A 25,897-nucleotide genomic window follows, 5' to 3' on the forward strand; every position below is an offset into this window, starting at 1 on the left:
GCCACATCATTCATTACCAGATTCAGCTGAAGCCTAGAACTTAGGGACTGAGTTGTACCAAATACAATGCTCTTAGTTTTAGAAATGTTCAGGACCAGTTTATTACTGGCCACCCATTCCAAAACAGTGCACAGCTTCAGGATAGTCCTTGTTGAGAAAGATGTACGTTCCTCTCAAGTTCTTGGCTCTTTCCAGAAAAGGTACCTTGTCCTTGAACCTCAGGAACCTGACCACTATTGGCCAGGGCCTGTTACCTGTCCCGGTGTGGGCGCGCTCCACGTTATTCTTCCTGTGGTCCATCTTCAGTTTCTCCGAGATTATTTCCCTCACTTTGTCCTCAGACTTCATTCAGGTCTCATGTGGATTCTTCAAATCCATCTACAACAATGTTGTTCTGCCTTGATTGTCCCTCGTCATCTTGCCGTTCTCCTGTTTAAACTCATCATTCTGACCCTGGGAGAACTGCAAACTGTTCTTCATGTTCTGGGCCTCTCTGGTCAGGTCGTCTATTCTTTTATTAACTGACTCCACCAATATTTGGAGGCAACACTTGAAGCTATTTTCTTGTTTTTGTAACATCTGCTTGGGACAATCCGCTTCCCAGCCACAATAGCCAAACAGCTACTCAGAACCGGCCTTGGTCGGCAGCATCACTGGACAGATAGCAGCAGTCCCAGCAACTGATGCCAACCCTCAGAACCGGCCTTGGTCGGCAGCATCACTGGACAGATAGCAGCAGTCCCAGCAACTGATGCCAACCCTCAGAACCGGCCTTGGTCGGCAGCATCACTGGACAGATAGCAGCAGTCCCAGCAACTGATGCCAACCCTCAGAACCAGCCTTGGTCGGCAGCATCACTGGACAGATAGCAGCAGTCCCAGCAACTGATGCCAACCCTCAGAACCGGCCTTGGTCGGCAGCATCACTGGACAGATAGTAGCAGTCCCAGCAACTGATGCCAACCCTCAGAACCGGCCTTGGTCGGCAGCATCACTGGACAGATAGTAGCAGTCCCAGCTACTGATGCCAACCCTCAGAACAGGCCTTGGTCGGCAGCATCACTGGACAGATAGTAGCAGTCCCAGCTACTGATGCCAACCCTCAGAACCAGCCTTGGTCGGCAGCATCACAGGACAGATAGTAGCAGTCCCAGCTACTGATGCCAACCCTCAGAACCGGCCTTGGTCGGCAGCATCACTGGACAGATAGTAGCAGTCCCAGCTACTGATGCCAACCGGGTTGCGGAATCGAAACTCAAAAGAGTTTTAATAGACTTTCAAAACAACAAACTTTCCAAAACAACAAAACGAGCTCTCCCTCGTTTCGCGTTCAACAGGAAGTGACTGACTGGCTGACTCCTCTAATTGGTCTTGCTGTACTAAATGTTCTACTAAAAACGAGAGTCAGTGTTACGCTCCAGATTGCACCCTATTCCCTTTATAGTGCACTACTTTTGACCAGAGCCCAAGTAGTGCACTATAGTAGTTCCTATATATGTCAAGCCCTGGCCATAGAGAGGCTTTTATTCTATGTTTTGGTTAGGCCAAGGTGTGACTAGGGTGGGCATTCTAGTTTCTTTATTTCTATGTTTGCTATTTCTTTGTTTTTGGCCGAGTGTGGTTCTCAATCAGAGGCAGCTGTCTATAATTGTTTCTGATTGGGAATCATACTTAGGCAGCCTTTTTCCCCCATCTGTGTTTTGTGGGTAGTTGTTTTCTGTATAGTTGATTTGCCTTACAGAACTGTTCGTTTTTCTCTTTGTTATTTTGTTCGAGTGTTTTGAGTAATAAATTATCATGAACACTTACCACGCTGCGCTTTGGTCCGATCCTCATTCTGATGAGAGACGTTACTGTAACGGTTTTCTTGAGTTGAAGGAGAGGAGGACCAAAATGCAGCGTGGTTCCTATTCATGTTTTTAAATAAGACAACTAAACATGAACATAATACAAAACAACAAACGTGGAAAACCGAAACAGCCCTATCTGGTGCAACAAACACAGAGACAGGAACAATACCCACAAAACCCAACACCAAACAGGCTACCTAAATATGGTTCCCAATCAGAGACAATGACTAACACCTGCCTCTGATTGAGAACCATATCAGGCCAAACATAGAAATAGACAAACTAGACATGTAACATAGAATGCCCACTCAGATCACACCCTGACCAAACAAAACATAGAAACATACAAAGTAAACTATGGTCGGGGTGTGACAGTTACAATATAGGGAATTGGGTACAATTGATTATGCATTCAGAGCCAGACAGCTGCTGTTTCAGCCTTCTGTTATATTACTTTCACAACATTCTCATTCTCTTGACATGGTCTCTGTTAAGGAAAGATTAACCACGCAAAGTAGTGAAAGAAGGTAAAGATCAAACAATCTCATCAGAGGCAGAAAAGGTCAAGGTACAGTAGTTTTAATACAACTGAATCTTGGCAACCCTAACTTGTGTGAGCGGTGGCCTTCAGCCAGGTGTGTGTGTGTGTGTGTGTGTGTGTGTGTGTGTTGGGCAAAGTAGGCTCAAGATCTTACAGTACATAACACACTGGCTAATTTAGGTCACTGCTGGTCATGCTAATCGCATTTTCAATCTGTTATTGGTACAAACACACACGCACACTCGATATTGGATTGGAGTGTGTGTAAGGAAGATATACTATAATTACCTTCAGGTTAAAGAGGATATTTGTAAATAGTTCTAATTCCATTGTTCTGAGTTGCAATAACTCATGTTTGATTAAAACAAAGTCATGTGACTACTGCAAACAGATCCCTTTCTGCCTGAGATTATTTCTAGCCTGCCTAAAGCTACAATCTGACAACTTTACTTTCGTGTGCCAGCGCTCAGGAGAATATTGTACATGCAGTGACTAACCCACTCACTTTTTCAAGTGTTCAGGGCTGTGCATAGATCTTTGTAAGGGGAAGGTGTTCAAAATGACCCCCCCCCCCCCCCCCGCAAAAGAATCGACCTAAATCCCTAATACATCCAACTGCATACAACTGCATCTGTAGCCAAAATGTTCTTTTTTTTTTAGCATAGGTCTATATATTTTATGCAGCATCACTCATCACACACTGTAAACAAGCTAGTGTCACTGACTCCTTCAGAGACATTTAATTGACATCATGCACAAACATCGTTAGCACTGTTGGATCCTATGTGCACATGTCTAGAAGTGTTTTAGCCCAGGGGAGCAGGTGTGGCTAAGCAATGTCCTACTTTTCTCTTGCAAAGGTTGTCACAACATATGCTTTAGCAACCTCTGTTGTCAAGGATGTCAACAGAGTTTAGAGTTTAGGAGAGGAAAATAGAGATTTGTTTAACGTATTTGTGTGAGCTAACATTGTCTCTAATGTCACTTTTTCAGACATAGGCAGACAAAGGACTATAGCTTCCACAAGGGTGGCTACTTTGAAGAATCTCAAATAAAAATAAAAAAAATTTTTGGTTACACTTTTTTGGTTACTACATGATTCCATATGTGTTATTTCATAGTTTGTGTGTCTTCACTATTATCCTACCATGTAGAAAATAGTAGAAATAAAGAATAAACCTTGAATGGGTAGGTGTGTACAAACTTTTGACTGCTAGTGGATATGAGAGTGGCAAGAGCTTACTACTTTATATTCTCATATAAACAAAAAATAAAGGGATAGTCAATGAGGGGCGCTATGCGTTCTATGTAAAATAAAGAATGAAGTGGAAGGTGTGTTCCACAACACGCTGCCGGAGTGGTACTGACTGAGTTCATTATCCCTTTTATTCTATAGCTATAATTTGCCACTAGAAATATGTGTTCATTTGCCAGTAGAAAGGTGTTCAACATCCACTCAAGTGGCTAGCAAGGTTACTAGATAGCTACAGTACTAGTAGTAACCATGGTAGCCATGGTAACCAAACAAACAGACTTGCTAGTTTATGAAAATCAAATTCAACAGTACCCATAATATGTTCAATTCGACTGCTTTCAAACAAAACATGTACAAATTAACAACAGCCATTGAATTCTACCTGCAAATATACTGTGCATTATAGGGAAATAATGCACGCTCTTGAATGCCCATCAAGCCAATCAGAAAGGAGTATTCAACAATGCCATGGTATAAACAAGATTATAAACTTGATGGTTCAAGTCCTGAATGCTGATTGGCTGACAGCCATGGTATATCAGACCGTATACCAATGGTATGACAAAACATGTATTTGAACTGCTCTAATTACGTTGGTAACCAGTTTTTAATAGCAATAGGGCGCCTTGGGGGTTTGTGGTAAATGGCCAATATACCACGGCTAAGAGCTGTATCCAGGCACTCCGCTTTGTGTCGTGCTTAATAACACCCCTTAACAATAATATATTGGCCATATACCACACCCCCTCGGGCCTTATTGCGTAAATAAAATACTACATTGTGTTTCTATAGCGATAGGCCGTCATTGTAAATATGAATTTGTTCTTAACTGACTTGCCTAGTTAAATAAAGGTTACATTTAAAAAAAAATATATATATACATTAATTGATAGAGGCCTTTCAGGCCAATCAAGGGCAAAAGTAGGCTACATAAAATCAAGTGCAGGTTGAATCAAATTATAGAGCAATTAATAATACAATTAACCAATTAATAATACAATTAACCAATTAATAATACAATTAACCAATTAATAACACAATTAACCAATTAATAATACAATTAACCAATTAATAATACAATTAACCAATTAATAATACAATTAACCAATTAATATTGCAATTTCAGGGACAGAAGGGGATAGGTGGCAGGACAGAATCAATCAAAGACCATTGACTTTCTGAAAGAGGTGTTTTTGTATTGTTTTTATGAGTGACTGTCTGCATTTTGGCAGCAGAAGGCAGGACTGGGGTGGATGAAGATCCTGCAGTTGTTCACTTTGTAGGCCTAAACGGCTTGTTTGATTTGTACAAAGAGTACAGGAGCTTTTTCTTCCCAGTAGGCTGCTGTGTGTTAGATTGAGTTGTTTTCACCCCGCTGAAAGCACATGAGGTTCAATGTGAGAACCGCCTAGGCCCTAGGAGGTGGTGAGCAGCGAGCGCAGGATATCTCGCTCCGCTATTGGACAAAAGTAGGTCAACCGCGCCCACTAACGTGACCCGTCATTCCATCCACCCTTTTCTAGGCTAAGGGTGAAGGGGTTTGGTCCGTGCGCTCAATGCGTGACAGACGAAAAAGCACTCTATCAAAAAATCACTCTCACAAAAAAAAGTGTTCTCATAGCTCCTCGCTTGGAACATGACTACAGCGATTTCCATTTACCTCATTGTGCAATTAGTCCATCTATGTATGTATATGTCTGGAAAATAAGGTTGCCTAACTTTAGTGTAATTTGTCACGTGTTTCACATATGAGGACGCGCTTCTCATGTTGAGAACAGTGGGTTCAAAACAGACGCACCTTGTACCTATTTTGAACAACGGCCAATGTAGGCCTACATAATGTAATTATAGTGCACACACAAACACAGATATTATGCTATTCGGAATATTACTCTCTGTGCACATGCATGTGATAAATAGCCCTACTTTGCCAGCTTCTCTGAACTCTCCTTGACAGGATTTAAATTCGAGAAATTATAGTCTGTAGGGCCTAGTACTAGGTCTATTCTAATCTAGTAGGTAACCTCCATACGAATTAGTCTGGAAACGCAAGGGCTATATAGAAACAGTGTTGTTGATAGGCTATATATTTCTCCTTCCGTCAATAAAATATCCTAATAGCTAGGGGACTAAGGTGTCTTGACTTGTCAGTGTCTCACTCACACACACACACACACACACACACACACACACACACACACACACACACACACACACACACACACACACACACACACACACACACACACACACACACACACACACACACACACACACACACGAGAGAGAGAGAGAGCAATAGAGAGAGAGATAAAATGGGCGGTATCTCAGGGTTTGACGTCACATATCTCGGTTTTCACATGGTATGAATGGGTGAACAGGACTAGGCTATCTCTGCCTTCTACTGTAGACTACAGAGCTATTGGAATAGCAGGTGTCACTGGAACCAGCTTTTCCCACTGGGTTTTATATCGGCAGTTGTTGAGGTCGAAATCGACCTGTGATTTCGATAGATTTTTTTTCGATACAGTTGAACGTTTTGGATTTTGTATTAGCCCACCAGGACCAGGACCAGGACCAGGACCAGGACCAGGTTAAGTGATTTTTTTGACAGCTGAAGGGAGGCGAGATGGATAAAATAGTGTCCAGACATCTCCCGGGGAATCCAAGGTTTCTACCTATGTCGAATCACTGGGTATTGAAGTCTCTACTGGAGAACCCCATGAAACTACCCCTCCTCCTCCAACAACATGAACAACAACATGAAGGTAAAAATAGCCTATATTTGTTTTACGTTGTTCTATTCTATTCCTTTCTATTCTAGAATATATAATTACTTATCTCAAACTTAAATTGTCTTTATTTTTATAGAGACAATTTGTTTATTTACATTATTTATTTATATATTGAATAGTTTATTGGAAAATCTACTAGTATCTATGGACTCGCTTTGCTCCAGATAGATAGCGTAAATAATGCATTTTGAACTATTCTCTAAAGGCCTATAGCCAACATAAATTTTTTGAAATCTTTGATCAAATTGATAATGATTTGCTTCAGCGTCCTTACCTATCGAAATACAGGCATATGGATATAGTTCATATAAGGTTACTATATACGTGTGTGCCTGTCTGTATGTGCCCAAACCGGCTCCACTAGTAGGCCTACAGTAGCTATGTTTTCTGATATTAGTCACCTGACAACACTTGACAAATTCATTAGCTAGCAATTAACTACCACACTTCTCCTTATTATTCCTACATGAATGTATTGAATTATATAGCTAGCCCAGTGATCAGTGATTTATGTTGATGCAATGGATTGATTGATTGAAAGTATGATCATTTGAGAGGTAGTGATGTAGCAATAGATATTGTTATTGAAGTAACGTTATCAAAGCAGGTTTCACTTCCGAATATCAGCTTTTTTTGCTCCTCAAAACCAGTTATCCAAACCAGTTAATAACCCTGAAGATGAGCTGCTGAAAACCATAGAGGATACTTTAGTCTCCCAAATAATAGATGCAATAAATAGATGCTGCACTTTCAATACTAGCATAGCACTTTCAATACTAGCATAGCACTTTCAATACTAGCATAGCACTTTCAATACTAGCATAGCACTTTCAATACTAGCATAGCACTTTCAATACTAGCATACAAGCCTCACGACTGTGCAGCACTTTATTTGACTGTTTCTGTAATCTAATTTCTGTACCTCGAAGTAAAGCGCTACCATTGTATGTATAGATGAGCGTTGTTTTTTTGGTGTCTTGGTACTTACTGTGAACCCCCCCCCCCCCCCATGTTCTCTTTAGGATTTGAGAAGGAGCAAGAAAAGGAGAAGAAGTTGGATGAGGAGAGGAGTGCCCCCCAGTCAGCCTTCCTGGGGCCCACGCTGTGGAACAAGACTCTCCCCTACGATGGAGACAACTTCCAGCTGGAGTACATGGATCTGGACGAGTTCCTGTCGGAAAACGGCCTCCCCTCTGAACTCGCCGCCTCCACCCACCCCAACCAGTACCAATCACAGTCCCAGCACCAGACGTCAATCATGTCACAAGCCTTGCCCTCGGTGATTGACCTTAGCAACCATGCCAGCGCATCAACGTCGGTACACACAAGCATGGGCGCACAGAACTGTCTCCCTAGCCTCGCCAGAGCAGGTGTGTAAAACACACACACACACACACACACACACACACACACACACACACACACACACACACACACACACACACACACACACACACACACACACACACACACACACACACACAACACAACACATCAACACACACATCAACACACACAAGGAAAAAAGGATAAAACCCACATCCTCTGTTTGTCTGTACAGAGAACATCTGAAAGACAATTCTAGCTCATATAATACAATATCAACCACAGCTCATATAATACAATATCAACCACAGCTCATATAATACAATATCAACCACAGCTCATATAATACAATATCAACCACAGCTCATATAATACAATATCAACCACAGCTCATATAATACAATATCAACCACAGCTCATATAATACAATATCAACCACAGCTCATATAATACAATATCAACCACAGCTCATATAATACAATATCAACCACAGCTCATATAATACAATATCAACCACAGCTCATATAATACAATATCAACCACAGCTCATACAATATCAACCACAGCTCATATAATATCAACCACAGCTCATATAATATCAACCACAGCTCATATAATACAATATCAACCACAGCTCATATAATACAATATCAACCACAGCTCATATAATACAATATCAACCACAGCTCATATAATACAATATCAACCACAGCTCATACAATATCAACCACAGCTCATATAATATCAACCACAGCTCATATAATATCAACCACAGCTCATATAATATCAACCACAGCTCATATAATATCAACCACAGCTCATATAATACAATATCAACCACAGCTCAGGAAGAATAAAGTAGGACTACTACTATTAGGTTTCTTAGAAGAGGCCTCAAACCCAGAATGGAAAAGGTGTGAAAGATGTTGTGATGATGTGACCCGTGTGTGTGTGTTTCCTCTGTCTATGCCCCTAATCGAAAGGTTATGGGTTCGAATCCTCGAGCCGACAAGGTGAAACATCTGCCGATGTGCCCTTGAGCAAGGCACTTACCCCTAATTTCTCCAGGCTTTTAAAATGGCAGACCCTGGTCGTGACCCCACTAGCTCAACTAATTAGCGTACTGTTCTGTTCTTTAGTCACTCATTTTAAGCACTGTTTTGATAGGCAGGTCTTAGACACTTCTTAAAAGCATAGATTTCCTTGTCTTGATTTAAGTGAAATCTTCCCCCTGGAGGTCAAATCCCTCACTTTACATCCCTTCAGCTGTTGATTAGCAGGTTCTGAGAGGCAGCTGTTGATTAGCAGGTTCTGAGGGGCAGGTTCTGAGGGGCAGCTGTTGATTAGCAGGTTCTGAGGGGCAGCTGTTGATTAGCAGGTTCTGAGGGGCAGCTGTTGATTAGCAGGTTCTGAGAGGCAGCTGTTGACTAGCAGGTTCTGAGAGGCAGCTGTTGATTATCAGGTTCTGAGAGGCAGCTGTTGACTAGCAGGTTCTGAGGGTCAGGTGTTAATTAGCAGGTTCTGAGAGGCAGCTGTTGACTAGCAGGTTCTGAGGGGCAGGTGTTGACTAGCAGGTTCTGAGAGGCAGTTGTTGACTAGCAGGTTCTGAGAGGCAGTTGTTGACTAGCAGGTTCTGAGAGGCAGCTGTTGATTAGCAGGTTCTGAGAGGCAGCTGTTGATTAGCAGCTTCTGAGAGGCAGCTGTTGATTAGCAGCTTCTGAGAGGCAGCTGTTGATTAGCAGCTTCTGAGAGGCAGCTGTTAATTAGCAGGTTCTGAGAGGCAGCTGTTGATTATCAGGTGCTATACACACACAGTTCTAATAAAGCATACATTGCCTTCTCGTGATTTATGAAATCTTCACACTGGGGCTGGAAGTCAAATATTTCTTGGAAGTCATATATTTCCCAGTACATGTGAGCTGAACTACGTATAGATCTATCTACATTGCATTCGGAAAGTGTTCAGACCCCTTCACTTTTCCACATTTTGTTACCTTACAGCCTTATTCTGAAATTGATTAAATATGTTTTTTTTCTTATCAATATACACACAATACCTCACAATGACAAAGTAAAAACAGGTTTTTACAATAATAATGAAAAAAAAGATTTATTTACATATTTATTTGAACCTTTGCTATGAGACTCAAAATTGAGCTCAGGTACATCCTGTTTTCATTGATCACCCTTTATTGAGATGTTTCTACAACTGGTTGGAGTCCACCTGAGGTAAATTCAATTGATTCGACTCAAGGCTGTAATCGCTGCCAAAGGTGCCTCAATGAAGTACTGAGTAAAGGGTCTGAATACTTAAGTAAATGTGATATTTCAATTTGATTAAATATTATTAATGTGCAATAATGTGTTAAAACCTGTTTTTTGTTTGTTATTATGGGGTATTGTGTAGATTGATGAGGGGGAAAACTATTCAATCCATTTTAGAATAAGGCTGTAACCTAACAAGTTTTGTGAATGCACTGTATATGTCTCAGGCAGCATCAGTGTAATTCATCTCGTCCACCAGCTGTCTCTCTCTCTCGCTCTCTCTCTGGTAGCAATTGAGCCTGGGGACGAGGTTAGTTAGGTAAGTATTTAAGCCTTTGACAAATAAGCCCGGTCCGAGCCAGAACAGCCCATAGGGACAGGGACCTGTCTCCTGTTTCTGTAGTGTGAGGCAGCTTGATGAACAAGTAAACCGCCTGTACAGGTCACTAGTTAGAGTGTGAAGGCTATAAGGTTCTCTATACAACTATTCTACCTCGGCTCATGTTAGGGAAGGGCCTAGTCGTCACATCAGGTTCAGATTGAGGTTGAGATGTAATTTGAACACTGAAAAGGAGCAGGGGCCTCTGGCACTATCGCTTTCGCCCATCTCACACCAGCTGGCCTCCAGCCTCAGGCCCACTCAATGCAAATCTATACTTACATGCATAATGCTTGTGTAAGGACAGTGGTCAGAGACAGATGAATACAGACTTATATAAATCCTGTCCACATAACCATTTTCGAACCAGTGTTTTTCTGTCCAGTCGTTAGTTCTGGATGGGAAATGGAGGGGGAAGACGAGGGGTGAGTATGTAGGTGCTCACGGGGTACTAGATGTTTCACAAACGGGCAAACTTTGGTTTAGGTTTGGTTGTTAGCTTTGTGTCTTGTGCCCCCCAGTGGCTGCAGTTTGTCACTACTACTGGAAACATTACGATAACAATGTGACTATTCATGGTGCAAGGGAATAAAAACGCACTACTTTCACCTTGTCACATTGATTTAGCTCAAGTTTAACTTTTATCTTGAATGTCTTCAGAATAGTGCACTAAACCACCAACCCTCCCCCCCAAAAAAAATATGTAGTGGTAATTTCTCTAATTCTATCAAATACATTTCTATAACCTACTTCCATGTATCTAACATCCTTCTGTCCTCCTACTCTCTCTCACCAGCCCTGCCGTCCAGAAACACTCCCAGCCCCATCGACCCAGAGTCCATCCAGGTGCCAGTGAGCTATGTGCCTGACCCTGCTGACTTGGTTTTGTCCAGCGTACCGGGACAGGAGATGTTTGACCCCCGCAAACGCAAGTTCGCCCCCGAGGAGCTCAAACCACAGCCCATGTTCAAGAAGGCCCGCAAGGTGTTATTGCCAGATGACTTGAAGGTATGTGTGTGTGTCTCTCTGTGTCTCTAATCTATCAGACTATCTGTGTTATCCCTGATTATGAAACAGGTAGATCCGGCCATCTTCTGTTATTGATGAATAGATTAATAAATGATAATCACAGTGAGTGAATGGCATGTAGTTAGTGTAGTAGACTATAGTGTGTAGTTAGTGTAGTAGACTATAGTGTGTAGTTAGTGTAGTAGACTATAGTGTGTAGTAGACTATAGTGTGTAGTAGACTATAGTGTGTAGTAGACTATAGTGTGTAGTTAGTGTAGTAGACTATAGTGTGTAGAAGACTATAGTGTGTAGTTAGTGTAGTAGACTATAGTGTGTAGTAGACTATAGTGTGTAGTAGACTATAGTGTGTAGTTAGTGTAGTGGACCATAGTGTGTAGTAGACTATAGTGTGTAGTAGACTATAATACATAGTAGACTATAGTGTGTAGTAGACTATAGTGTGTAGTAGATTATAGTGTGTAGTTAGTGTAGTAGACTATAGTGTGTAGTTAGCGTAGTAGACTATAGTGTGTAATTAGTGTAGTGGCCCATGGTGTGTAGTAGACTATAGTGTGTAGTTAGCGTAGTAGACTATAGTGTGTAATAGACTATAGTGTGTAGTAGACTATAGTGTGTAGTAGACTATAGTGTGTAGTAGACTATAGTGTGTAGTTAGCGTAGTAGACTATAGTGTGTAATTAGTGTAGTGGCCCATGGTGTGTAGTAGACTATAGTGTGTAGTAGACTATAGTGTGTAGTTAGTGTAGTAGACTATAGTGTGTAGTTAGCGTAGTAGACTATGGTGTGTAGTAGACTATAGTGTGTAGTAGACTATAGTGTGTAGTTAGTGTAGTAGACTATAGTGTGTAGTTAGCGTAGTAGACTATAGTGTGTAGTTAGCGTAGTAGACTATAGTGTGTAGGAGACTATAGTGTGTAGTAGACTATAGTGTGTAGTTAGCGTAGTAGACTATAGTGTGTAGTAGACTATAGTGTGTAGTAGACTATAGTGTGTAGTAGACTATAGTGTGTAGTTAGTGTAGTGGACCATAGTGTGTAGTAGACTATAGTGTGTAGTAGACTATAGTGTGTAGTAGACTATAGTATATAGTAGACTATAGTATACAGTAGACTATAGTGTGTAGTAGACTATAGTGTGTAGTGGACCATAGTGTGTAGTAGACTATAGTGTGTAGTAGACTATAGTGTGTAGTAGACTATAGTGTGTAGTAGACTATAGTATACAGTAGACTATAGTGTGTAGTAGACTATAGTATATAGTAGACTATAGTGTGTAGTAGATTATAGTGTGTAGTTAGTGTAGTAGACTATAGTGTGTAGTATACTATAGTGTGTAATTAGTGTAGTGGCCCATGGTGTGTAGTAGACTATAGTGTGCAGTAGACTATAGTGTGTAGTAGACTATAGTGGGTAGTAGACTATAGTGGGTAGTTAGCGTAGTAGACTATAGTGTGTAGTAGACTATAGTGGGTAGTAGACTATAGTGTGTAGTTAGTGTAGTAGACTATAGTGTGTAATAGACTATAGTGTGTAGTTAGTGTAGTGGACCATAGTGTGTAGTAGACCATCGTGTGTGGTAGAGTATAGTGTGTAGACTATAGTGTGCAGACTATAGTGTATAGTTAGTGTAGTAGACCAGAGTGTGTAGTAGAGTATAGTGTGTAGTAGACTATAGTGTGTAGTCAGTGTAGTGGACCAGAGTGTGTAGTAGACCATAGTGTGTGGTAGACCATGATGTGTAGTTAGTGTAGTAGACTATAGTGTGTAGTAGACGATATTGTGTAGTTAGTGTAGTAGACTATAGTGTGTAGTAGACTATATTATGTTGTAGCAGATAGTGTGTAGTAGACTATAGTGTGTAGTAGACTATAGTGTGTAGTAGACTATAGTGTGTAGTTAGTGTAGTAGACTATAATGTGTAGTAGACTATAGTGTGTAGTAGACTATAGTACATAGTAGACTATAGTGTGTAGTAGACTATAGTGTGTAGTAGACTATAGTGTGTAGTTAGTGTAGTAGACTATAGTGTGTAGTAGACTATAGTGTGTAGTAGACTATAGTGTGTAGTAGACTATAGTGTGTAGTAGACTATAGTGTGTTGTAGCAGATAGTGTGTAGTAGACTATAGTGTGTAGTAGACTATAGTGTGTACTAGACCATAGTGTGTAGTTGACTATAGTGTGTAGTTAGTGTAGTAGCCTATAATGTGTAGTAGACTATAGTGTGTAGTAGACTATAGTGTGTAGTTAGCGTAGTAGACTATAGTGTGTAATTAGTGTAGTGGCCCATGGTGTGTAGTAGACTATAGTGTGTAGTAGACTATAGTGTGTAGTTAGTGTAGTAGACTATAGTGTGTAGTTAGCGTAGTAGACTATAGTGTGTAGTAGACTATAGTGTGTAGTAGACTATAGTGTGTAGTTAGTGTAGTAGACTATAGTGTGTAGTTAGCTTAGTAGACTATAGTGTGTAGTTAGCGTAGTAGACTATAGTGTGTAGGAGACTATAGTGTGTAGTATACTATAGTGTGTAGTTAGCGTAGTAGACTATAGTGTGTAGTAGACTATATTGTGTAGTAGACTATAGTGTGTTGTAGACTATAGTGTGTAGTTAGTGTAGTGGACCATAGTGTGTAGTAGACTATAGTGTGTAGTAGACTATAGTGTGTAGTAGACTATAGTATACAGTAGACTATAGTGTGTAGTAGACTACAGTGTGTAGTAGACTATAGTGTGTAGTAGACTATAGTGTGTAGTAGACTATAGTGTGTAGTTAGTGTAGTAGACTATAGTGTGTAGTAGACTATAGTGTGTAGTAGACTATAGTGTGTAGTTAGTGTAGTGGACCATAGTGTGTAGTAGACTATAGTGTGTAGTAGACTATAGTACATAGTAGACTATAGTGTGTAGTAGACTATAGTGTGTAGTAGACTATAGTGTGTAGTTAGTGTAGTAGACTATAGTGTGTAGTAGACTATAGTGTGTAGTAGACTATAGTATATAGTAGACTATAGTATACAGTAGACTATAGTGTGTAGTAGACTATAGTGTGTAGTGGACCATAGTGTGTAGTAGACTATAGTGTGTAGTAGACTATAGTGTGTAGTAGACTATAGTGTGTAGTAGACTATAGTATACAGTAGACTATAGTGTGTAGTAGACTATAGTATATAGTAGACTATAGTGTGTAGTAGATTATAGTGTGTAGTTAGTGTAGTAGACTATAGTGTGTAGTATACTATAGTGTGTAATTAGTGTAGTGGCCCATGGTGTGTAGTAGACTATAGTGTGCAGTAGACTATAGTGTGTAGTAGACTATAGTGGGTAGTAGACTATAGTGGGTAGTTAGCGTAGTAGACTATAGTGTGTAGTAGACTATAGTGGGTAGTAGACTATAGTGTGTAGTTAGTGTAGTAGACTATAGTGTGTAATATCAAATCAAATCAAATCAAATTTATTTATATAGCCCTTCGTACATCAGCTGATATCTCAAAGTGCTGTACAGAAACCCAGCCTAAAACCCCAAACAGCAAGCAATGCACTATAGACTATAGTGTGTAGTTAGTGTAGTGGACCATAGTGTGTAGTAGACCATCGTGTGTGGTAGAGTATAGTGTGCAGACTATAGTGTATAGTTAGTGTAGTAGACCAGAGTGTGTAGTAGAGTATAGTGTGTAGTAGACTATAGTGTGTAGTCAGTGTAGTGGACCAGAGTGTGTAGTAGACCATAGTGTGTGGTAGACCATGATGTGTAGTTAGTGTAGTAGACTATAGTGTGTAGTAGACGATATTGTGTAGTTAGTGTAGTAGACTATAGTGTGTAGTAGACTATATTATGTTGTAGCAGATAGTGTGTAGTAGACTATAGTGTGTAGTAGACTATAGTGTGTAGTAGACTATAGTGTGTAGTTAGTGTAGTAGACTATAATGTGTAGTAGACTATAGTGTGTAGTAGACTATAGTACATAGTAGACTATAGTGTGTAGTAGACTATAGTGTGTAGTAGACTATAGTGTGTAGTTAGTGTAGTAGACTATAGTGTGTAGTAGACTATAGTGTGTAGTAGACTATAGTGTGTAGTAGACTATAGTGTGTTGTAGCAGATAGTGTGTAGTAGACTATAGTGTGTAGTAGACTATAGTGTGTACTAGACCATAGTGTGTAGTTGACTATAGTGTGTAGTTAGTGTAGTAGCCTATAATGTGTAGTAGACTATAGTGTGTAGTAGACTATAGTGTGTAGTTAGCGTAGTAGACTATAGTGTGTAATTAGTGTAGTGGCCCATGGTGTGTAGTAGACTATAGTGTGTAGTAGACTATAGTGTGTAGTTAGTGTAGTAGACTATAGTGTGTAGTTAGCGTAGTAGACTATAGTGTGTAGTAGACTATAGTGTGTAGTAGACTATAGTGTGTAGTTAGTGTAGTAGACTATAGTGTGTAGTTAGCTTAGTAGACTATAGTGTGTAGTTAGCGTAGTAGACTATAGTGTGTAGGAGACTATAGTGTGTAGTATACTATAGTGTGTAGTTAGCGTAGTAGACTATAGTGTGTAGTAGACTATATTGTGTAGTAGACTATAGTGTGTTGTAGACTATAGTGTGTAGTTAGTGTAGTGGACCATAGTGTGTAGTAGACTATAGTGTGTAGTAGACTATAGTGTGTAGTAGACTATAGTATACAGTAGACTATAGTGTGTAGTAGACTACAGTGTGTAGTAGACTATAGTGTGTAGTAGACTATAGTGTGTAGTAGACTATAGTGTGTAGTTAGTGTAGTAGACTATAGTGTGTAGTAGACTATAGTGTGTAGTAGACTATAGTGTGTAGTTAGTGTAGTGGACCATAGTGTGTAGTAGACTATAGTGTGTAGTAGACTATAGTACATAGTAGACTATAGTGTGTAGTAGACTATAGTGTGTAGTAGATTATAGTGTGTATTTAGTGTAGTAGACTATAGTGTGTAGTTAGCGTAGTAGACTATAGTGTGTAATTAGTGTAGTGGCCCATGGTGTGTAGTAGACTATAGTGTGTAGTTAGTGTAGTAGACTATAGTGTGTAGTTGGCGTAGTAGACTATGGTGTGTAGTAGACTATAGTGTGTAGTAGACTATAGTGTGTAGTTAGTGTAGTAGACTATAGTGTGTAGTTAGCGTAGTAGACTATAGTGTGTAGTTAGCGTAGTAGACTATAGTGTGTAGGAGACTATAGTGTGTAGTAGACTATAGTGTGTAGTTAGCGTAGTAGACTATAGTGTGTAGTAGACTATAGTGTGTAGTAGACTATAGTGTGTACTAGACCATAGTGTGTAGTTGACTATAGTGTGTAGTTAGTGTAGTAGCCTATAATGTGTAGTAGACTATAGTGTGTAGTAGACTATAGTGTGTAGTTAGCGTAGTAGACTATAGTGTGTAATTAGTGTAGTGGCCCATGGTGTGTAGTAGACTATAGTGTGTAGTAGACTATAGTGTGTAGTTAGTGTAGTAGACTATAGTGTGTAGTTAGCGTAGTAGACTATAGTGTGTAGTAGACTATAGTGTGTAGTAGACTATAGTGTGTAGTTAGTGTAGTAGACTATAGTGTGTAGTTAGCTTAGTAGACTATAGTGTGTAGTTAGCGTAGTAGACTATAGTGTGTAGGAGACTATAGTGTGTAGTATACTATAGTGTGTAGTTAGCGTAGTAGACTATAGTGTGTAGTAGACTATATTGTGTAGTAGACTATAGTGTGTTGTAGACTATAGTGTGTAGTTAGTGTAGTGGACCATAGTGTGTAGTAGACTATAGTGTGTAGTAGACTATAGTGTGTAGTAGACTATAGTATACAGTAGACTATAGTGTGTAGTAGACTACAGTGTGTAGTAGACTATAGTGTGTAGTAGACTATAGTGTGTAGTAGACTATAGTGTGTAGTTAGTGTAGTAGACTATAGTGTGTAGTAGACTATAGTGTGTAGTAGACTATAGTGTGTAGTTAGTGTAGTGGACCATAGTGTGTAGTAGACTATAGTGTGTAGTAGACTATAGTACATAGTAGACTATAGTGTGTAGTAGACTATAGTGTGTAGTAGATTATAGTGTGTATTTAGTGTAGTAGACTATAGTGTGTAGTTAGCGTAGTAGACTATAGTGTGTAATTAGTGTAGTGGCCCATGGTGTGTAGTAGACTATAGTGTGTAGTAGACTATAGTGTGTAGTTAGTGTAGTAGACTATAGTGTGTAGTTGGCGTAGTAGACTATGGTGTGTAGTAGACTATAGTGTGTAGTAGACTATAGTGTGTAGTTAGTGTAGTAGACTATAGTGTGTAGTTAGCGTAGTAGACTATAGTGTGTAGTTAGCGTAGTAGACTATAGTGTGTAGGAGACTATAGTGTGTAGTAGACTATAGTGTGTAGTTAGCGTAGTAGACTATAGTGTGTAGTAGACTATAGTATGTAGTAGACTATAGTGTGTAGTAGATTATAGTGTGTAGTTAGTGTAGTAGACTATAGTGTGTAGTATACTATAGTGTGTAATTAGTGTAGTGGCCCATGGTGTGTAGTAGACTATAGTGTGTAGTATACTATAGTGTGTAATTAGTGTAGTGGCCCATGGTGTGTAGTAGACTATAGTGTGCAGTAGACTATAGTGTGTAGTTAGTGTAGTAGAATATAGTGTGAAGTCGACTATAGTGTGTAGTAGACTATAGTGGGTAGTAGACTATAGTGGGTAGTTAGCGTAGTAGACTATAGTGTGTAGTAGACTATAGTGTGTAGTAGACTATAGTGGGTAGTAGACTATAGTGTGTAGTTAGTGTAGTAGACTATTGTGTGTAATAGACTATAGTGTGTAGTTAGTGTAGTGGACCATAGTGTGTAGTAGACCATCGTGTGTGGTAGAGTATAGTGTGTAGACTATAGTGTGTAGACTATAGTGTATAGTTAGTGTAGTAGACCAGAGTGTGTTGTAGAGTATAGTGTGTAGTAGACTATAGTATGTTGTAGACTATAGTGTGTAGTAGACTATAGTGTGTTGTAGCAGATAGTGTGTAGTAGACTATAGTGTGTAGTAGACTATAGTGTGTACTAGACCATAGTGTGTAGTTGACTATAGTGTGTAGTTAGTGTAGTAGCCTATAATGTGTAGTAGACTATAGTGTGTAGTAGACTATAGTGTGTAATTAGTGTAGTGGCCCATGGTGTGTAGTAGACTATAGTGTGTAGTAGACTATAGTGTGTAGTTAGTGTAGTAGACTATAGTGTGTAGTTAGCGTAGTAGACTATAGTGTGTAGTAGACTATAGTGTGTAGTAGACTATAGTGTGTAGTTAGTGTAGTAGACTATAGTGTGTAGTTAGCGTAGTAGACTATAGTGTGTAGTTAGCGTAGTAGACTATAGTGTGTAGGAGACTATAGTGTGTAGTATACTATAGTGTGTAGTTAGCGTAGTAGACTATAGTGTGTAGTAGACTATAGTGTGTAGTAGACTATAGTGTGTTGTAGACTATAGTGTGTAGTTAGTGTAGTGGACCATAGTGTGTAGTAGACTATAGTGTGTAGTAGACTATAGTGTGTAGTAGACTATAGTGTGTAGTAGACTATAGTGTGTAGTAGACTATAGTGTGTAGTGGACCATAGTGTGTAGTAGACTATAGTGTGTAGTAGACTATAGTGTGTTGTAGACTATAGTGTGTAGTTAGTGTAGTGGACCATAGTGTGTAGTAGACTATAGTATATAGTAGACTATAGTGTGTAGTAGATTATAGTGTGTAGTTAGTGTAGTAGACTATAGTATATAGTAGACTATAGTGTGTAGTATACTATAGTGTGTAATTAGTGTAGTGGCCCATGGTGTGTAGTAGACTATAGTGTGTAGTAGACTATAGTGTGTAGTAGACTATAGTGGGTAGTTAGCGTAGTAGACTATAGTGTGTAGTAGACTATAGTGTGTAGTAGACTATAGTGTGTAGTAGACTATAGTGTGTAGTAGACTATAGTGTGTAGTGGACCATAGTGTGTAGTAGACTATAGTGTGTAGTAGACTATAGTGTGTAGTAGACTATAGTGTGTTGTAGACTATAGTGTGTAGTTAGTGTAGTGGACCATAGTGTGTAGTAGACTATAGTGTGTAGTAGACTATAGTGTGTAGTAGACTATAGTGTGTAGTAGACTATAGTATATAGTAGACTATAGTGTGTAGTAGATTATAGTGTGTAGTTAGTGTAGTAGACTATAGTATATAGTAGACTATAGTGTGTAGTATACTATAGTGTGTAATTAGTGTAGTGGCCCATGGTGTGTAGTAGACTATAGTGTGCAGTATACTATAGTGTGTAGTTAGTGTAGTAGAATATAGTGTGAAGTCGACTATAGTGTGTAGTAGACTATAGTGGGTAGTAGACTATAGTGGGTAGTTAGCGTAGTAGACTATAGTGTGTAGTAGACTATAGTGTGTAGTAGACTATAGTGGGTAGTAGACTATAGTGTGTAGTTAGTGTAATAGACTATAGTGTGTAATAGACTATAGTGTGTAGTTAGTGTAGTGGACCATAGTGTGTAGTAGACCATCGTGTGTGGTAGAGTATAGTGTGTAGACTATAGTGTGTAGACTATAGTGTATAGTTAGTGTAGTAGACCAGAGTGTGTAGTAGAGTATAGTGTGTAGTAGACTATAGTATGTTGTAGACTATAGTGTGTAGTAGACTATAGTGTGTAGTAGACTATAGTGTGTAGTCAGTGTAGTGGACCAGAGTGTGTAGTAGACTATAGTGTGTAGTAGACTATAGTGTGTTGTAGCAGATAGTGTGTAGTAGACTATAGTGTGTAGTAGACTATAGTGTGTACTAGACCATAGTGTGTAGTTGACTATAGTGTGTAGTTAGTGTAGTAGCCTATAATGTGTAGTAGACTATAGTGTGTAGTAGACTATAGTGTGTAGTTAGCGTAGTAGACTATAGTGTGTAATTAGTGTAGTGGCCCATGGTGTGTAGTAGACTATAGTGTGTAGTAGACTATAGTGTGTAGTTAGTGTAGTAGACTATAGTGTGTAGTTAGCGTAGTAGACTATAGTGTGTAGTAGACTATAGTGTGTAGTAGACTATAGTGTGTAGTTAGTGTAGTAGACTATAGTGTGTAGTTAGCTTAGTAGACTATAGTGTGTAGTTAGCGTAGTAGACTATAGTGTGTAGGAGACTATAGTGTGTAGTATACTATAGTGTGTAGTTAGCGTAGTAGACTATAGTGTGTAGTAGACTATATTGTGTAGTAGACTATAGTGTGTTGTAGACTATAGTGTGTAGTTAGTGTAGTGGACCATAGTGTGTAGTAGACTATAGTGTGTAGTAGACTATAGTGTGTAGTAGACTATAGTATACAGTAGACTATAGTGTGTAGTAGACTACAGTGTGTAGTAGACTATAGTGTGTAGTAGACTATAGTGTGTAGTAGACTATAGTGTGTAGTTAGTGTAGTAGACTATAGTGTGTAGTAGACTATAGTGTGTAGTAGACTATAGTGTGTAGTTAGTGTAGTGGACCATAGTGTGTAGTAGACTATAGTGTGTAGTAGACTATAGTACATAGTAGACTATAGTGTGTAGTAGACTATAGTGTGTAGTAGATTATAGTGTGTATTTAGTGTAGTAGACTATAGTGTGTAGTTAGCGTAGTAGACTATAGTGTGTAATTAGTGTAGTGGCCCATGGTGTGTAGTAGACTATAGTGTGTAGTTAGTGTAGTAGACTATAGTGTGTAGTTGGCGTAGTAGACTATGGTGTGTAGTAGACTATAGTGTGTAGTAGACTATAGTGTGTAGTTAGTGTAGTAGACTATAGTGTGTAGTTAGCGTAGTAGACTATAGTGTGTAGTTAGCGTAGTAGACTATAGTGTGTAGGAGACTATAGTGTGTAGTAGACTATAGTGTGTAGTTAGCGTAGTAGACTATAGTGTGTAGTAGACTATAGTGTGTAGTAGACTATAGTGTGTACTAGACCATAGTGTGTAGTTGACTATAGTGTGTAGTTAGTGTAGTAGCCTATAATGTGTAGTAGACTATAGTGTGTAGTAGACTATAGTGTGTAGTTAGCGTAGTAGACTATAGTGTGTAATTAGTGTAGTGGCCCATGGTGTGTAGTAGACTATAGTGTGTAGTAGACTATAGTGTGTAGTTAGTGTAGTAGACTATAGTGTGTAGTTAGCGTAGTAGACTATAGTGTGTAGTAGACTATAGTGTGTAGTAGACTATAGTGTGTAGTTAGTGTAGTAGACTATAGTGTGTAGTTAGCTTAGTAGACTATAGTGTGTAGTTAGCGTAGTAGACTATAGTGTGTAGGAGACTATAGTGTGTAGTATACTATAGTGTGTAGTTAGCGTAGTAGACTATAGTGTGTAGTAGACTATATTGTGTAGTAGACTATAGTGTGTTGTAGACTATAGTGTGTAGTTAGTGTAGTGGACCATAGTGTGTAGTAGACTATAGTGTGTAGTAGACTATAGTGTGTAGTAGACTATAGTATACAGTAGACTATAGTGTGTAGTAGACTACAGTGTGTAGTAGACTATAGTGTGTAGTAGACTATAGTGTGTAGTAGACTATAGTGTGTAGTTAGTGTAGTAGACTATAGTGTGTAGTAGACTATAGTGTGTAGTAGACTATAGTGTGTAGTTAGTGTAGTGGACCATAGTGTGTAGTAGACTATAGTGTGTAGTAGACTATAGTACATAGTAGACTATAGTGTGTAGTAGACTATAGTGTGTAGTAGATTATAGTGTGTATTTAGTGTAGTAGACTATAGTGTGTAGTTAGCGTAGTAGACTATAGTGTGTAATTAGTGTAGTGGCCCATGGTGTGTAGTAGACTATAGTGTGTAGTAGACTATAGTGTGTAGTTAGTGTAGTAGACTATAGTGTGTAGTTGGCGTAGTAGACTATGGTGTGTAGTAGACTATAGTGTGTAGTAGACTATAGTGTGTAGTTAGTGTAGTAGACTATAGTGTGTAGTTAGCGTAGTAGACTATAGTGTGTAGTTAGCGTAGTAGACTATAGTGTGTAGGAGACTATAGTGTGTAGTAGACTATAGTGTGTAGTTAGCGTAGTAGACTATAGTGTGTAGTAGACTATAGTGTGTAGTAGACTATAGTATGTAGTAGACTATAGTGTGTAGTAGATTATAGTGTGTAGTTAGTGTAGTAGACTATAGTGTGTAGTATACTATAGTGTGTAATTAGTGTAGTGGCCCATGGTGTGTAGTAGACTATAGTGTGTAGTATACTATAGTGTGTAATTAGTGTAGTGGCCCATGGTGTGTAGTAGACTATAGTGTGCAGTAGACTATAGTGTGTAGTTAGTGTAGTAGAATATAGTGTGAAGTCGACTATAGTGTGTAGTAGACTATAGTGGGTAGTAGACTATAGTGGGTAGTTAGCGTAGTAGACTATAGTGTGTAGTAGACTATAGTGTGTAGTAGACTATAGTGGGTAGTAGACTATAGTGTGTAGTTAGTGTAGTAGACTATTGTGTGTAATAGACTATAGTGTGTAGTTAGTGTAGTGGACCATAGTGTGTAGTAGACCATCGTGTGTGGTAGAGTATAGTGTGTAGACTATAGTGTGTAGACTATAGTGTATAGTTAGTGTAGTAGACCAGAGTGTGTTGTAGAGTATAGTGTGTAGTAGACTATAGTATGTTGTAGACTATAGTGTGTAGTAGACTATAGTGTGTTGTAGCAGATAGTGTGTAGTAGACTATAGTGTGTAGTAGACTATAGTGTGTACTAGACCATAGTGTGTAGTTGACTATAGTGTGTAGTTAGTGTAGTAGCCTATAATGTGTAGTAGACTATAGTGTGTAGTAGACTATAGTGTGTAATTAGTGTAGTGGCCCATGGTGTGTAGTAGACTATAGTGTGTAGTAGACTATAGTGTGTAGTTAGTGTAGTAGACTATAGTGTGTAGTTAGCGTAGTAGACTATAGTGTGTAGTAGACTATAGTGTGTAGTAGACTATAGTGTGTAGTTAGTGTAGTAGACTATAGTGTGTAGTTAGCGTAGTAGACTATAGTGTGTAGTTAGCGTAGTAGACTATAGTGTGTAGGAGACTATAGTGTGTAGTATACTATAGTGTGTAGTTAGCGTAGTAGACTATAGTGTGTAGTAGACTATAGTGTGTAGTAGACTATAGTGTGTTGTAGACTATAGTGTGTAGTTAGTGTAGTGGACCATAGTGTGTAGTAGACTATAGTGTGTAGTAGACTATAGTGTGTAGTAGACTATAGTGTGTAGTAGACTATAGTGTGTAGTAGACTATAGTGTGTAGTGGACCATAGTGTGTAGTAGACTATAGTGTGTAGTAGACTATAGTGTGTTGTAGACTATAGTGTGTAGTTAGTGTAGTGGACCATAGTGTGTAGTAGACTATAGTATATAGTAGACTATAGTGTGTAGTAGATTATAGTGTGTAGTTAGTGTAGTAGACTATAGTATATAGTAGACTATAGTGTGTAGTATACTATAGTGTGTAATTAGTGTAGTGGCCCATGGTGTGTAGTAGACTATAGTGTGCAGTATACTATAGTGTGTAGTTAGTGTAGTGGACCATAGTGTGTAGTAGACTATAGTGTGTAGTAGACTATAGTGTGTAGTAGACTATAGTGGGTAGTTAGCGTAGTAGACTATAGTGTGTAGTAGACTATAGTGTGTAGTAGACTATAGTGTGTAGTAGACTATAGTGTGTAGTAGACTATAGTGTGTAGTGGACCATAGTGTGTAGTAGACTATAGTGTGTAGTAGACTATAGTGTGTAGTAGACTATAGTGTGTTGTAGACTATAGTGTGTAGTTAGTGTAGTGGACCATAGTGTGTAGTAGACTATAGTGTGTAGTAGACTATAGTGTGTAGTAGACTATAGTGTGTAGTAGACTATAGTATATAGTAGACTATAGTGTGTAGTAGATTATAGTGTGTAGTTAGTGTAGTAGACTATAGTATATAGTAGACTATAGTGTGTAGTATACTATAGTGTGTAATTAGTGTAGTGGCCCATGGTGTGTAGTAGACTATAGTGTGCAGTATACTATAGTGTGTAGTTAGTGTAGTAGAATATAGTGTGAAGTCGACTATAGTGTGTAGTAGACTATAGTGGGTAGTAGACTATAGTGGGTAGTTAGCGTAGTAGACTATAGTGTGTAGTAGACTATAGTGTGTAGTAGACTATAGTGGGTAGTAGACTATAGTGTGTAGTTAGTGTAATAGACTATAGTGTGTAATAGACTATAGTGTGTAGTTAGTGTAGTGGACCATAGTGTGTAGTAGACCATCGTGTGTGGTAGAGTATAGTGTGTAGACTATAGTGTGTAGACTATAGTGTATAGTTAGTGTAGTAGACCAGAGTGTGTAGTAGAGTATAGTGTGTAGTAGACTATAGTATGTTGTAGACTATAGTGTGTAGTAGACTATAGTGTGTAGTAGACTATAGTGTGTAGTCAGTGTAGTGGACCAGAGTGTGTAGTAGACCATAGTGTGTAGTTAGTGTAGTGGACCATAGTGTGTAGTAGACTATAGTGTGTAGTAGACTATAGTGTGTAGTTAGTGTAGTAGACTATAATGTGTAGTAGACTATAGTGTGTAGTAGACTATAGTGTGTAGTAGACTATAGTGTGTTGTAGCAGATAGTGTGTAGTAGACTATAGTGTGTAGTAGACTATAGTGTGTACTAGACCATAGTGTGTAGTTGACTATAGTGTGTAGTTAGTGTAGTAGCCTATAATGTGTAGAAGACTATAGTGTGTAGTAGACTATAGTGTGTAGTTAGTGTAGTAGACTATAGTGTGTAGTAGACTATATTGTGTAGTTAGTGTAGTAGAGTATAGTTTGTAGTAGACTATAGTGTGTAGTTTGTGTAGTAGACTATAGTGTGTAGTAGACTATATTGTGTAGTTAGTGTAGTAGACTATAGTGTGTAGTAGACTATAGTGTGTACTAGACCATGGTGTGTAGTTGACTATAGTGTGTAGTTAGTGTAGTAGACTATAGTGTGTAGTACACATTAGTGTTTAGTAGACTATATTGTGTAGTAGACTTAAGTGTGTAGTAGACTATAGTGTGTAGTAGACCATATTGTGTAGTAGACAATAGTGTGTAGTTAGTGTAGTAGAAAATAGTGTGTAGTAGACCATAGTGTGTAGTAGACTATAGTGTGTAGCAGGCTATAGTGTGTAGTAGACTATAGTGTGTCGTCAGTGTAGTAGACCAGAGTGTGTAGTAGACCATATTGTGTAGTTAGTGTAGTAGACCATAGTGTGTAGTAGACTATAGTGTGTAGTTTACCATATTGTGTAGTAGACTATAGTGTGTAGTAAGTGTAGTGGACCAGAGTGTGTAGTAGACCATATTGTGTAGTTAGTGTACTAGACCATAGTGTGTAGTACACTATAGTGTGTAGTTAGTGTAGTAGACTATAGTGTGTAGTAGACTATAGTGTGTAGTAGACCATAGTGTGT

The 25,897-nt window shown here is 38.9% G+C and overlaps 1 protein-coding gene across 1 annotated transcript in view; it reads left to right on the plus strand.

Moving 5' to 3' along the window:
- Positions 1-6,022: 6,022 nt before the first annotated feature.
- LOC109870212 (hepatic leukemia factor-like) overlaps positions 6,023-25,897 on the plus strand; it is a 24,350-nt gene continuing 4,475 nt past the window's right edge. Inside the window, exons 1-3 of the mRNA XM_031805087.1 lie at positions 6,023-6,413; positions 7,463-7,810; positions 11,207-11,418. Of these exons, the coding sequence (XP_031660947.1) occupies positions 6,275-6,413; positions 7,463-7,810; positions 11,207-11,418 (699 nt within the window). The 5' untranslated portion in view covers positions 6,023-6,274. The remainder of the gene's footprint in view (positions 6,414-7,462; positions 7,811-11,206; positions 11,419-25,897) is intronic.

The sequence above is a fragment of the Oncorhynchus kisutch genome, linkage group LG25, assembly GCF_002021735.2.
Source record: "Oncorhynchus kisutch isolate 150728-3 linkage group LG25, Okis_V2, whole genome shotgun sequence".
NCBI classification, from domain to species: Eukaryota; Metazoa; Chordata; class Actinopteri; order Salmoniformes; family Salmonidae; genus Oncorhynchus; species Oncorhynchus kisutch.